At 39.0% G+C, this 14393-nt stretch overlaps 1 protein-coding gene across 1 annotated transcript; it reads right to left on the bottom strand.

The window, feature by feature from the left end:
* Positions 1–72: 72 nt before the first annotated feature.
* On the bottom strand, positions 73–14393 carry LOC129104331 (interferon alpha/beta receptor 2-like). The gene is made up of 8 exons (XM_054614962.1): positions 14019–14393; positions 13294–13443; positions 12345–12474; positions 11655–11830; positions 10568–10716; positions 9785–9941; positions 8306–8421; positions 73–2801 (listed from the first exon to the last, which is right to left on the bottom strand). Exons 2-8 carry the CDS (start codon positions 13340–13342, stop codon positions 2097–2099), a joined length of 1482 nt encoding a protein of 493 aa, XP_054470937.1. The 5' UTR covers positions 13343–13443; positions 14019–14393; the 3' UTR covers positions 73–2096.

Below are 14393 nucleotides of genomic sequence, written 5' to 3'. Positions count from 1 at the left end.
TTTTGTCCATGCTTTGGTAGCTTTTGAAGAATTTGAACCTTTACTGCTATAATACAAACAACAAAACATGGCTTGCTTTTTAAAATGTATCTTTATTAAATGTGAAATGTAATGAGTAATGAGTCTTTCGGAAAACCTGACACTGAGTTATATACATGGCAAGATTTTACAGTGAGTTTAAAAAAATATAAAGAAAATAATTAAACTGTAAAGTTAGTTGCATACTGTAACTTTCAATAATACATGTAAATATCCTGATACAATGTGTAACTTATATAATTGCAATGTTGATATTAATCTACATTAAACATAACAAGTTAAGAAAATATGGCAAACATAAAAACAGACTGGCATGTATGTAACCATATACTGTGGATACAGTGTAACAATAATTCACTAATATTTCCTCAGTCACTATTCAAACATGATGGTTTATACTTCTATGCAGACATATATTATGCATAACAACCTAAGCACCCCTTGCCTGGTAAAAACAGAATTACAAGATTTTTTTAAATGCATGATAATAATAATTGATGATAACCTTTACCATCATCCTGCTGAAAACCATTTTAAATAACTGGAGTTTCACAGCTTAATTGTGCTGACAGTAAATCAGAAAAAATGAAAAAATGCTTTCAATACAATACAATACTTTCAAGTACTTCTGTTTGTAACAGAAATCTACAAAACAGTACTTAATTGCATGTTACCAGAGCTGCATTTTATAGATGTTTTAATTACTGATCTACTGCAATTTTTTCCAATATTTACAAAAAATAATCCAAATTAATTTTGATAAAGCAGTCAATTGTTTCATTCAGCAGAGCTGAAAGAGTAAATTATGATAAAGACAGATTAAATAAAATAAATTCAAAAGCCATACTGTTCTTATCAGGTGGAGCTTTTTTTGCAAACTGCTATTTTGCCCAAGCTATTTTCACAAATTCAGTTTCCAGTTAAAACACGGCCTTTTAAGCTGTTCAGTGTGTGTCAGTGTTATTAAGTGCAATACATTGACAGAACGTTGTTAAGTTTACCTGCCATCTCTCTAATTACTTCTACTTAAATGACTTTCTCTCTTCCCCAAAAGCATCCAACAACCAGCATCAGTCCAACAGGACGAGGAGTTTGGGCTGCTCGCGTGTTTTTATGTATCTGGCAGCAGCGCTGTAATAACAATTAGATCAAATACAGAGGAGAATGGTATTAATAGGAACTTTTCCTCTGACTCTAAACAAAGAGGTAACTTGACTGCCTGTTGAGCTGCAGAAGAAGCACTGATGTTTGAGGCTTTATAATGTACAGTTAACTATACAGAGAGCAATGCATGGGCCTGGTGAAACAACATTATTGTATATTATCATACCTTCATCCCAAGCCGCTCTTATGTTTTGTTTTTTTCAAACTCTCTTAGCAGCATAGACTTGTCATTAACTGTTTGTTTTAACTCTATAAATGCCAGCTGTTTGTAACAGGATGATCAGAGTAATTACATCCAGTAACAGTTCTGCTCTGTTTATGGGCACGTTTCACAAATACAACACCCAAGTTGAAGTAAGAATTTCCTACTGTGAGCTTCTAGTCCTGCTGTCAGAAACACACATTAGAAAATATGAACAACATTTCATCAGAGCAGCACTGTACTGTAAAATAAATAAAAAGTGAATGGTTTGACATATAGGTAGATGCCAAAGAACATATTTCTAAATCAAAGCAATATGAGAAAATACAGTAATGTGACAAGTTCTCTTATATCACTCATAGGTACCACTTAAGAACAAATGTTTGTACGAGTGGTTTTTGCAGGAAGCACATTGTTCTAAACTTGAACTGAAATTTGTAATTTTTGTTGGAAAAATAAGAATCATCACAACAAACCTTACTTCTGAGAAGAGTAGGTCCTGTAATGATAATTATTTATCGGAATATCAGTTTTCAGTGTCTAGATGGATGGAAATGAATCTAGAGCAGTGCTGCTACAGTTTTTTACAGTCTGTCTTTTGAATACTGGTTTTTAAACACATCATAAAATTGTAAAAAAATATTAAAAAAAGACCTACAGAAGAAAATTATTGGAGAAAACCCCAAGGTTTCTACAATAAGTTCTGTAAGACATCTGTAGATGGACGCCCCATATATCCACAGTGCTCTTCCTCCTCCTCTTCATCTACAGAGCAGGAAACAGATTCTATGATAACTTCCTTGGTGTCACTAGTTTGTGGGGGCAGGGTTGGAATGGTACTACACTCCTCTGAAGCAGAGCAAGACTCTGACTCCATCTCCCCCAAATAAATATGTGATGTCTCTACCTCCTCCACTTCCTGCCCAAGCATGCCGAAGGTTAATGTGTGTAGGTTAACATCCTGGTTGACACACTCTTCCAGCACCTTCTTCTCCTCCTGATTTGGCAGGATTCGTCCTTCAGTCCCACTGAGTGTGTCTGACATTGGTAAAGAATCAGATCGGGAGGCAGTGTGTGTGCTCTGTGCTTCGTTCAGTCCAGCATTGGAATGTGTGTCTGTTGAAATCAAGAGTTCAGGCTCTGGGGACATAGAAACTGACAAAGATGATGAAGATGAAGAGGAGGAAGAGAGGAGGTTATTGCCCAATAGCATTTTATAATCTCCTCCTCTACTCCCACCGGTGCTCTCAGTTATAGTCTCCCCATCGCTCTCATCGGATGTTTGGTTGTTCTTCTTTTCATCTGAAGAGGGCAGAGTTGGTTCAACATTCAAGAGAGAAGACGACGTGTTGCGGGATGGAATGACTAGAACCTCTTCTATGTGATGGATGGATGTCTGAGACAAAGAGAAAGAGAGGAAAAGGTAAAGAAAGAGAGAAAGCAACTACTAATGTTAAAACCAATAAGTGGAATCAACAGCAGTCCCACCAGCTTGTTTTAAGAAAAAGCAGATATTCAACAGATGGGAAACCTCTCCCTGGTCTTTCCATTTAACTAAAATCTACTAATAAATAAATACTGACAATAAGTCAAGGAAGAATCAGTGACATTTCATTATTATTGCTCTGTTAAGCTGTGATACACAATTGTCAATATTTTGAGCCTTACTTATAGGATTTATGAAAAATAAAAGGCCAAAGAAAAAAAGGCTACAAACTTGATTAATAGATAAGTAATTTGTTCTACAAACAGTCAATCAATAAAAACAGGCCAATCTACAAAAAAAAAAAGCCCCAAATCCAAAATGGCTACCATGGACCATGTTGTAAATTATCTTTTCAATAGTTTGGTCTACAATTCTGAACAGAAGTATATGGTTTCTGGGACTTTTGGGGTGGAGGATTTCATAGTTGATGTTGTTTTGATGATTTGACCTATTTTCAAATCCAAGATGGCCAGCGATTTTCAGCTTCCAAAGGTCAATTTTTCAAACTCGTCATAGAGAATTCATATTAAACTCTAATGAAAGCCCTGCTGAAGTGATTAATGTGTCTCAACCATAACCAAAGGGAAAGGGGAACCAGCGATTTGCAAAACAGTTTGTCCTTCCCACACGAAGATCCAATGAGTCTTCATCAGGTGGGAGGTGGATAAACATTTCTCTGGTTTGTGCCACTTGGAAGTTCAAAATCCGACTGAACGGCAGCAGTCATCTCAACTGTCGTGAAGTGCTTTAAGCAGTAAATCAAAATGTCCATCACCTCCCTCCCTGCCTGATTCACTGGACCCACTTCAATTCACATACATCAGATCTAGCGGTGACGCCATCATTGAGGCCTCCACACCGCCCTCTCCCACGAGGACCAGAGGAACACATGGGAGAATGCACTACACTGATTCAGAATTCAACACCACTGTCCCCCCTAAGCTCCTCATAGAGCTCCAAGAACTGGGACTAGGGTTCCAGCTATTCAACATTTTAGTAATAGAGTGTTCTAGCCATTATTTCATACCCTAAATAATTAAAACAATACTTTTGCTATATTTAGGAGAAATAGTTAATAAACAAAAGAGAAAACAAGACGGAACAACTTATTGGTTTCCTTTTTTTTCTAATCAATAACTGCATTGCTTATTTTGCATACAATAATATGTGTGAAATGCCATTTAGTGCATTTAAGAGTAACATAACTCTCTCCTTCAGTTTATGTAGCCTGGAGAGTTTTGTGTCCGATTGTTTGTTTGTATATATATATATATATATATATATATATATATATACACACACACACACACACACACACACACATACATACACACAAAATCAGAGGGCAGAATCTATAAAAGATGGATGATTAGAGATGATTTTAAACATGTGAATTACAATTCATAAATTTCAGAGAATATTAAACATTAAAGTAACAAACAGATGTAAACAAAAGGGTTGAGTTCCAATCACATTGTGTACAAGATACATCAGTTTGTGTTTGTTTATTCAGTTGATTTAATGTATTGATACAAAATACCACCAGTATGCAAGTGTAATTATGTTTTTGTACAGTGTATCCGAAAGTATATTTATTTGTATGATCGTTAATTTGTATATGATGATGTCAAGATAAGATTAACCTTAACAGACTTGTTACACCTGTTGCTCTATGTTTCCATAGTAATATGTTTTAACATGGTTAGTTTTAATGAACAAGTTATGAACTGTTGATTTCATTATGGAGTCATCTGTCAATCCTTTTTCAAAGTGTTTAATCTATAAAATTATAAAGACAAAAATAAGGATGATCCCTAACACAAGTTCCCTGAGCCAAATAATGTATTCCAGTTGCTTATTTTGTCTCATTACTGTTACTAATAATACAAATACAGACGGATGAATTACAAAAGCTAGAATTATTTAAGTTGTTAATGAATTGACTGATCAAGCAATCAACAAATCCTTTTAGCATTAATCGTTAAAATTTTAGACAAATTCCGACAAACATTTTAATTTAGTGTTGGTATATCTCTCAACAACCATCTGCTGCCAAACTCTGAATGCATCAAAAAAGGAACAGCTGCCGACCCTCACGATGACATTTCAGAAGAATGTTGATAGTTGTTCACATGTATGCGTGTGTTGACATTTGACAAAAATTGAGCTGTATTTCTTCTATGCTATCTTTCCCACTAGTGGAACTATTGCTGAATCATATCATAAACTGCTGGCTGCTACAGTGTTCTTGAAAAACACTGTTGGTGAGCAACCAATAGCCTCACGTCTCCTACTAATTTCACATTTAATTTACTGGCTGCACAAACAAGTTCTGGGTTAGGGGAAACCCCTCTATATCTCGCTGTTACTCTGGTTGACTTGGAGTAATTAATAGCGAAACAATAAACATTATCTTATTTTACAAAAAAAGTATGTTCAAATCCCCCTCGCATGAGAAAAATACCACAAATTAAAGGTTAACTGTAACCGACGCCCACATCCATAACGCTTCGACATCCCAGCAGGCTGTAATAAAATAAAGGCATTGACTGATATGAATTAAAGGTTTCAAAGATATGTGACTATCAATTAAAGAATGATCTCACTATAAAATATGGTCAGCGGAACAATAATTATCACAGAATTTACACTCAAATCTTTTCATCTGGCTTTTTGTTGCTTTAGGTTATCAACTGAATCAATGAAAATTATTTTCATCCGTTATCTGTTTTGTTTCACCTGCGTGACATTTTTTTTTTCTTCATTCTATATTAAACTTTATGGAGGGGGGCCGTGTCGGAACCACGCATGCTGACTACGGGGGTTCCGCAAGGTTCAGTTCTGGGCCCCCTTCTCTTCTCGCTCTACACAACATCCCTGGGTTCTGTTATTCGCTCGCATGACTTCTCTTCCCATTGTTATGCCGATGACACCCAGCTGGTCTTGTCATTTCCTCCCGGTGACACCCAAGTGGAGGCACGCATTGCTGCGTGCTTGGCTGACATCTCGAAGTGGATGGCGACACACCACCTGAGGCTCAACCTGGACAAAACCGAGCTACTGTTCCTCCCGGGGAAGGGTTGCCCGCACCGAGACCTGTCCATCACCATTGATGATGCCGTGGTGACGCCAACTTGGACTGTGAGGAATCTGGGTGTGACCCTGGACGACCAACTGTCGTTCTCAGCAAACATTGCATCGGTCACACGCTCCTGCAGATTCCTCCTCTACAACATCAGGAGGATTCACCCCTTCCTCACTGAGGAGACAGCGCAGGTGCTCATCCAGGCTCTGGTCATCTCCCGCCTGGACAACTGCAATTCACTACTTGCCGGAGCCCCGGCCATCAGACCTCTGGAGCTTGTCCAGAAAGCTGCAGCACGTCTGGTGTTCAATCGCCCCAAGTTCTCCCACACAACTTCCCTTCTCCGTTCTCTACACTGGCTCCCTGTAAGAGCTCGCATCCAGTTTAAGACTCTGGTGCTAGCCTACAGGGCAGTGAAAGGAACAGCTCCTTCCTATCTCCAGGCCTTGGTCAAGCCCTACACCCCCGCCCGACCACTTCGCTCTGCTGCCTCGGGCGATTGGTTGCCCCGTCGCTCAGAGGTCCCTGCGGCCGATCGACCCGGTCACAGCTTTTTTCTGTCCTGGCCCCTCAGTGGTGGAATGAACTCCCCACTGACGTCAGGACAGCAGAGTCGCTGCCCATCTTTCGGCGCAGGCTGAAAACTCACCTCTTCATGAAGTACTACCCTGAGCCTTCCTCGTAGCACTTATTGCATTCATATTAGTTTGTTGCACTTATTGTATTCGTATCAGTTCGTTGCACTTATTGTATTCGTATTAGTTTATTGCACTTATCCTATTCGTATTAGTTTGTAGCACTTATTGTATTCGTATTAGTCTGTTGCAATTATTGTTTTCGTAGTAATTTGCCTCTGCACTATACTTTTGCTCTGGTTTATGCTTTTAGATGCTTGTTTAAGAAAGGAGATGCACTTACGACTTCTGGTGACTAGTAGTTCTCTTGAATACCTATGTTGAATACACTTCCTGTAAGTCGCTTTGGATAAAAGCGTCTGCTAAATGACTGTAATGTAATGTTTATGACAGCAGCAGCATGATACTACAATAGTCAACAGGAATACGACTGAAAATCAATAACATTTACCACGGCAGCTAGACCTTTACTCACAAAACATAAATAAGCGCTACAGAGTTACCTTTAAGCCATCAAGCTAACACTAGCTAAGACTGGAAATAGAGCACCTTCTGCCAGAGTATTCTTATTTTAAGCTTGGAAGGGAACTACTAGACTAAAGTTTAGCTGTAGCGAGTTAGATAGCTTAATGTGGGCAGACCATTGATGCATTAAGGAGAAGGGGCGGAGCTAGCATTAGAAAGCTCTCTCTTAGAGCAGCATTGGACCAACAATCGAGCTAGCATGGTTGATTAATGGCCTTCTAGTCAGTGAGTGAAAAAATAAAAAAGTTGGTTTTAGTTACAGTTGCCGTGGTAGTTATTATAGTGAAAAAAAAAGTTCAAACAAAAGTTCATTTTATTCCAGTAGTTGTAAAGAAAGCAAGGGTGATAGGCTACATAAAAAAGCCTTGGGGGGGAAGTAGTGGCTGAACTAGGCGCTGACCATCCAAAGGACACAACATTCTTGAATAAGGATAGGAAAAAGCTCAAGTCTTGGACGAGCCCTGGTCTCTTGTGCACGTTGGGGGGTACAGGCGGAATGCTGGTTGCGTTTCTATGACAGTCGGACATCGTGCTCATGGGTTAGATGGCATTTCCTGCGTAGTGTGTGTGGAAATGGAAATAAGGTATTGCAAACTTGTACCACTTTCTGTGAGGTTCAAGTTTGAAGAACACAAACTAATTATATGCCATGTTGCATGTAAATGAAAATTGGGTGATCTCTGTCACAAAAGGCTGACTTCCTGTTGTCAGAAGGTGGCGCTATGACTATAACTCAATATGGGTGTGTAGATGCCTTGGACTCTAATCCAGCATATAACATTTGGGGCAGATTAGACAATGTAAAGTTATCACCCAAATAAAATGGAAGAAATATTGTTTATAAATTTCGTTTTTGGTGCTGGTAGATTACTTCAAGACTGCCCGTTAATACAGGAGCGCAAGTTTCTCCAGTATCTTTTATTTTTTGAGCATACTTGGAATATTATTGTTCTGCTAAATATGTAGCCTGACATTTTTCAGATATTATTGATGACAGTTTGCTTTTTTTCCCCAATAATTAAAATTAAAAAGATTATTGAACCTGTTTAAACCACAAATTAATTTACTTATCATTTTAAAGGGGGCAGCCTGGTCACCTTCCAAGAACTGCTACGATTATAGCTGCACCACCAATACTGCTTTTAACACTAATGAATTGTATTACTTACCAGGACCCATGGCAGTGGCCTCGTTATCCGACAGATGAAACCAGTATAGAACAGCAGGGCCCCAACGACCACACCAAACATCACCAACAAACACAACGTGGCTGATATCCATGGGTCTGCAGGAGAGGGGGGGTCATGGGACATATTAAACCCAGAGGGACCTTAAACAGAGCAAGCTTCATCATTGTCATTATTAACAGTACTGACGACTACAAGTTACAGTGTTAGAGGCTTACAGTTTCCATGTTTCATATGTTGGAGTAGCGCTGCACAATATTGGAAAAAACATGGGGTCTTCAGCCTTCAGAATCCGTAAACCTACTGTATGTTGTCCAAACTTGGACTCATCACAATGTATTTTAATAAAGTCCTACAAATTTGACCGTAAGTATACAAGCAAGTTGTGTTCAAAAGATCTGGGATCATTTCTCGTCTATAACATGCTAGGTATCGTTGGACCTTTGTAACGCAACAGAACCCACCTTATCATCAGAATGTGAAGGTTATAGTGTTTAAGTTGTGTCACAGACGTCTGTGTATTGTGTTGCAGCGGTATCAGAATCTACTTTATTTGGCCAAGTATCTGTGCACATTAAAGGAATTTGACATTCTCTCACAATGTGCTTATACAAAAACAAATATTGCAAAGAAATAAATACTAAATGTATATACATAGGATGGATGACTATATACATGTTAAGATGTCTATATACTGTACATAGTGTGTAGATTTTGTATTGACTGACAGATTTTATGTACATATTTAAAATCACATTTTGCATTAAAAACTGTAAAATGATAATCTATAATGGCAGCAGTGGATGTTTTGGTGTTAGAAGGTTACTGACAGTGTATGACTGACGTTAACTGTTCATCAGAGTGATGGCCTGTGGAAAGGAACTGTTCTTTTGTCTGGTTGTTTTGGTAGACAGCGTTCTGTAGCGCCTCCCAGAGGGGAGGAGCTGAAACACGTTGTGTCCGGGATGTGAAGGGTCTGCAGTGATGCTTTCTGCCAGTGTTCTGACTCTGAAGGGGCATACGTTCTAGATGGTGGGCAGTCTGGCACCAATGACTTTTACTGACTGTTGACTGTATGTTGTAGTCTGTTCTTGTCCTTTTTGGTGGCTGATCCAAAACCACACAGTGATGGATGTACAGAGAACATACAAAAATACTTGTTTTGTTAACACTAACCCTTCAGATTAGACGACGACGACAACTGACCCTTTTGTAAATTATACTTCTGTTGAAGAGTTATTTCACGTAATTTGCAGAACAGGGACTGATATATACTCGATCTGACCTAGTTGCGTGAAGTTGGTGTCAATGTCCAATTGTCAGTTTCAGAAAGTCTGACCAAGTGTAATGGCCCTTTAGCTCTATCAAACTTCTACCTGACTAGAGGCAGACTTTAAAATGATCAGTTCCTTTAGAAAACATGTGGGAGAAACATTCACACAGACACAGTTCCTGTTGTACCTGCAGTATATTGGCCAGGGGTGGAAGCACAAACAGGTTGGCTGTAGTTGGACTCTCTAGACACCAGACCTTCTGAGAAGCAGACTGACACACAGTACTGTCTGCCAGAGGCCAGATCCTTCAAAATCTTTCTTCTCAGAGAGTTGGTGTCCTTAAACTGCACACAGGGAGACCACTGACGTTAGAGACTCAGAGAAACCAACAAGACAAATGTACAGATTAAACCACATTTGTTTGGGACTTCTGTGGTAAGGTATGCAATAGTGTGCTGCAATCAATACATCATTTTATACCAATTCTAGACCAATTAACCTTAAATGCATTAACTGATCTTCTCATGTCACACATCCATATAATACAGACATTTCATCTGACAATGAGTGAACACCATGCTAAAGGAAAGCATCCAGCTTTCATACCTAATAAAGTCAAATTAAAAAAGGACACTATCTGATTTTATTAGATTTTGTTAAAGCACCCACCAATATCACAATATCCCCATAGATCTCTACTCAGTTCACAGTTATGTGTCAAAGGATTCAAGATTTGGGGCACTTTACTTAGACAAATGATTTTAGATTTTCTTGTATTAGGTCAGCCTTTTAAAAGCCATACATGTGTTACTCAGACTGGACTTTCAAGATGACATATTCTAGTCTGTTCCTGTAACAACAAACCCACATCAACACAGCAGTGCTATCTTAAATATCCGCTTAAACTTGTTAGATAAAAAATACTCTATGTAGAAAACTCTTACACTGCATGTTGGACCATGTACAGTACCTGGGGTTTGTCTGCATTGTTGCTCTTAATCCTGAGTTTGTAATTCATAGAATCATAGATCTCCCTAAGGTGCTCCATGGGAGGCTGTAGGTCCACACACAAATCTTCTCCACATGGTGTCACAGTCAGCAGCGGCAGGTCCAGTTGAGCTGGAGGACACAGACACACTTTTGTTAAAATAACTCAAATTGCCATTGCACGATGAATAGGTTATTGAAAATGTGGAAAGATAATCACTTTAAACATTTTGAATGAGACATACAGCATTTTATTGAAGTGCGACATTGCTGCCCATGAAAGCCGGTTCCATAAACAGTAAACCGGTTTATGCAAAGTCCTCTGATGCACAACAGAGAACACAGAGAACCAGTAAAAACGCAGGGTTTGCATCACATTTTCAGTACTATAACCTGTAAAAGTATTTGCTCTCCAGCACTGTAGTGTGTTAGTGTTATCTTAATGACCAGTATTTTAAATATCTTTACAAATTTCCTTTTTGCAGTATCGGCAAAGATACATTTCTTTAAAAGTTGTTTTAAAAAACGCAGTGCTTAGTAGCTGTTGTTTTTGTTTTCAGCATAACAATGGCAAAAAGCTGTTGTCAAAGAATTCATTGCAAACATGAAAACATCAGGCCACTTTGTGACTAGAGATATAACCAGTGTGGTATAACACCAGAACTACAGGTTACAACAGACAATATGAGGTCTCTTGTTTGGCAGTTAAACCATTTGTGCAATAGATTAAAAAAATGGCAGTTTAATCATCTGATTGTTTCCCTTTCATTGTTGAGAGCTACACCAGGGGAAGATGAAACCCTGACAGAAGTCCTGAATATATCAACAGGGAGAATTCTGAAATGAATAACTCATAGTAGTAGTAGTGGAATGTATTAAAGGGTATTGTTCAGCAAAGCCAGAGCCAAGGACACAATAAAGAGACAAAAGGAAAACTCAAATGGAAAAGAACTAAAGACGCTATTCTCTGCTACAGTGGTAAAGAAAGAGATTATTAAATCTTTAGGTACCATCTCCATTATCTGTCCCTCTCATGAAACATACTCTAGTTTCAACACAGTGCCACTTACTGTCTTTGATGGGTTTAAATCCTGGGAGGATGACTGGTTTTGAGCCCTGTGCTTCAGGCAGTGCTTTAATCTTGGTAAAGTACACCTGGTTCGGGTCAGGGAAGGCCTTTGTCAGGTTGCATACCAGTGGGTGCTGGACAAGCTCGCAGCCAATCACTGGCACCCAGTAACTTCCCCTACAGGACCGGAGAGAAAGGAAAGAAGCAGACTTAATTGGGTCAAAAGAGCTAAAAGTCTTGTGTTTAAAAGTTGCATGCTTTTGTTAATGCTATCTGACTGTACTTGTATTTTCACTGTGAAGACCTACCAATGCCGAAAAATGTAAATGATTTATGGTGAAACACATGTTTTAACTGGTGAAGAATCAGATGTAGCTTCACACTGTGGGATCTGTGAAAATTTGCAAATTTCAGATTTCCTTTAAATTGTTTGTATAATAGGATAGTTTGTGCATTAAACATTTGTTCTGAGTTGCTTGGAGTACTAGATGGATAGAAAGACGTAATACTGCAACTAAGTACACTTCCCTATGAGTGAAAACTTCCCAAACATATTTGGCTGTGTGTCTTGCTAAAAAAAAAAAACTTCTGGTATCAAAAAGGTTTCAACTGACTGATTCTATAGAGGTTCCTCAGGACCATGTTAGTATACAAACAATATATAGGAAATATAATAACATATGAAACCCACATTTCTGTGATAACTGTGACCTGGTAGTAGACTCCTGTGGGTGTCCCAGGTCCAGGCTCCCATTTGAGTATGTGAATGAAATGGCTCGAGTTCAGGGTCACATTGAAAGGCTGTGGGAGTTCACTCATGGCTGAAATACACACACAGGACATTGAAAAGTTTTCGCCTTGAGGCAAACCCATGAGTGGCAGTCATTGAAAGCACTTTAGTGCTGTGTCACACTATGGAATTCTGAGATTTACCAATATTAATAAAGTGGAACTACCCCATTTTACCCATAAAAGTCTGTCAGCAGGTTTTGAGGTGCACTACTGCATACATCTAAAAACTATTTATTAAACCCTTTGTGGCTACAGAGGGAGCTGCATAAAATCTGATACACTGGCTTGCCTACAAGGCATTGTGGGTAATGTAAGGCCCCCGCTTTTGACAAAGAAGACAAATACATGTGATAAGAGATTGTGATATCTCAGGTTCTGTCCAGTGCGAACGATGTTATTGGAGTACAATGCTGAATAAGTAGGGTATTCTGCTAAAGAATATGGCTTGACACGCATGTTCTTATGTGAACAAAAACTTTCTTGATTCTCCAAATTTGTCATGTTCTACTTTTTGGATGCTTCATACAGAAGTTTATGCCCCTTAATAAATGCTTTCAGAAATAAAACACACATCAAAAAAGTTTCACTGTGTATATTTTGGAGTAAGCGACCTCTAATGCACCCACTGTGTTTTATGTATTTAAATCACTCTAATGTCAACAGATTCATATCTTACCCTTGCTTTAAAATCAACTTTTTAGAGACCTGGATAACTAATATTTTTTTTTTTTAGTTAAGAATTTCTGTCATTTCAACATGCTTTGTTTGTAGAGGAAGTGCACCCGTTGGTGAAACCTTGTTTCATGGTAATGACACTGACGGATAACATGACCGGACTGTACGCTCACCTGGCAGGACCTGAAGCAGCCATGCGAGCATCCAAAAGAGAGCAGTCATGACAGCCAGACCATCTCTGCTTCACCGCCATCAGCCCTCACGCTGTCCACCCTGCTCTCACACCCTGCTGCAGCTTTCGCTTTCCATATTACCAACACTATCTGTCGAAACAAAAAACTGAGTCAATACTGCGACATTTGTGGTCACATATGTCTTATTAGGTGGCCAAATAGTTACTACAACCGGCTTTGGACATAAGCATCTGAGAAATCAATGACATATGGCGAATGTGGGGAACTAGAAATGAACTGCACTTTATGTTGGGAGTTATTTTCCACTGACACCATGTCTAACAGTTATTTATCGCTTTAAATAAGCTAACTCATGATTTGAACTTAATCTTATATATCAATATTAAGCCATGTTCCTGTACCACCCGTTCACTTTCAGTGAGCGGATGGCAGAGCGCTTTCACTTTGAGGCTTTTCGTTAGCTTAACAACGACTAGTTTATCGTGACTTTTGTTAGAAACCACTTTCAAAATTACGCTGAATTTCTAAATACAGATAACGCTACCTAACGCCAATCTGCCCAGAGTCACCAAATAACTCATTCGTTTTCTTCGACGCCCCCTTGGCCGCCGGATATGCATCTATCTCTAGCTAGCTAAGGGGCTAGCATGTCTAACAACAGCGAGCCAACGCTTTTAGAAAAGGTAAAAAAAACAGTTACATACTGATCATAACATTTGAAATTACAGCGACCTGTCCCGATTATCGTGTCCATGGCTATCCACCAATTTCAGCAATGAAAGCCAAGCCGTGCACGTATAATCACACAAACGGTATATGGGTCCTCAAGTGGTGGTTCGGCGTGATGCTAGAAGACTGCAGCTGCAATTGGTGCCTTCAAAGAACTTCAGTTCATTTCCCTTTTTTGACAGCGTGGTGTGGCTTTTGGCAGACTGACTGCATACTCAAGATAATGCACATTCTCGTGTTTTTCCGATTTGGGTTAGCACAGAAAAAACTAGTACAATTGTATGTTGCGCACTTTGGGGCTTTTTTCTTTGCATGCCTAGACCGTAGCCATCTAATTTCGTCCGACGGGC

Source organism: Anoplopoma fimbria, chromosome 16 (assembly GCF_027596085.1).
Source record: "Anoplopoma fimbria isolate UVic2021 breed Golden Eagle Sablefish chromosome 16, Afim_UVic_2022, whole genome shotgun sequence".
NCBI lineage: Eukaryota > Metazoa > Chordata > Actinopteri > Perciformes > Anoplopomatidae > Anoplopoma > Anoplopoma fimbria.
The sequence above is the reverse complement of the archived record's forward strand: the minus strand, read 5'-3'. Positions and strand labels throughout refer to the sequence as shown.

Excerpts from the sequence above, each read along its gene's own strand:
- LOC129104331 (XM_054614962.1), bottom strand. The coding sequence starts at position 13,342 with ATGACTGCTCTCTTTTGGATGCTCGCATGGCTGCTTCAGGTCCTGCCA. Across the intron at positions 12,475-13,293 it reads GCTGCTTCAGGTCCTGCCAG|CCATGAGTGAACTCCCACAG; the intron begins GTGAGCGTACAG and ends TGTGTATTTCAG. Across the intron at positions 2,802-8,305 it reads GGCCACTGCCATGGGTCCTG|ACATCCATCCATCACATAGA; the intron begins GTAAGTAATACA and ends TCTTTGTCTCAG.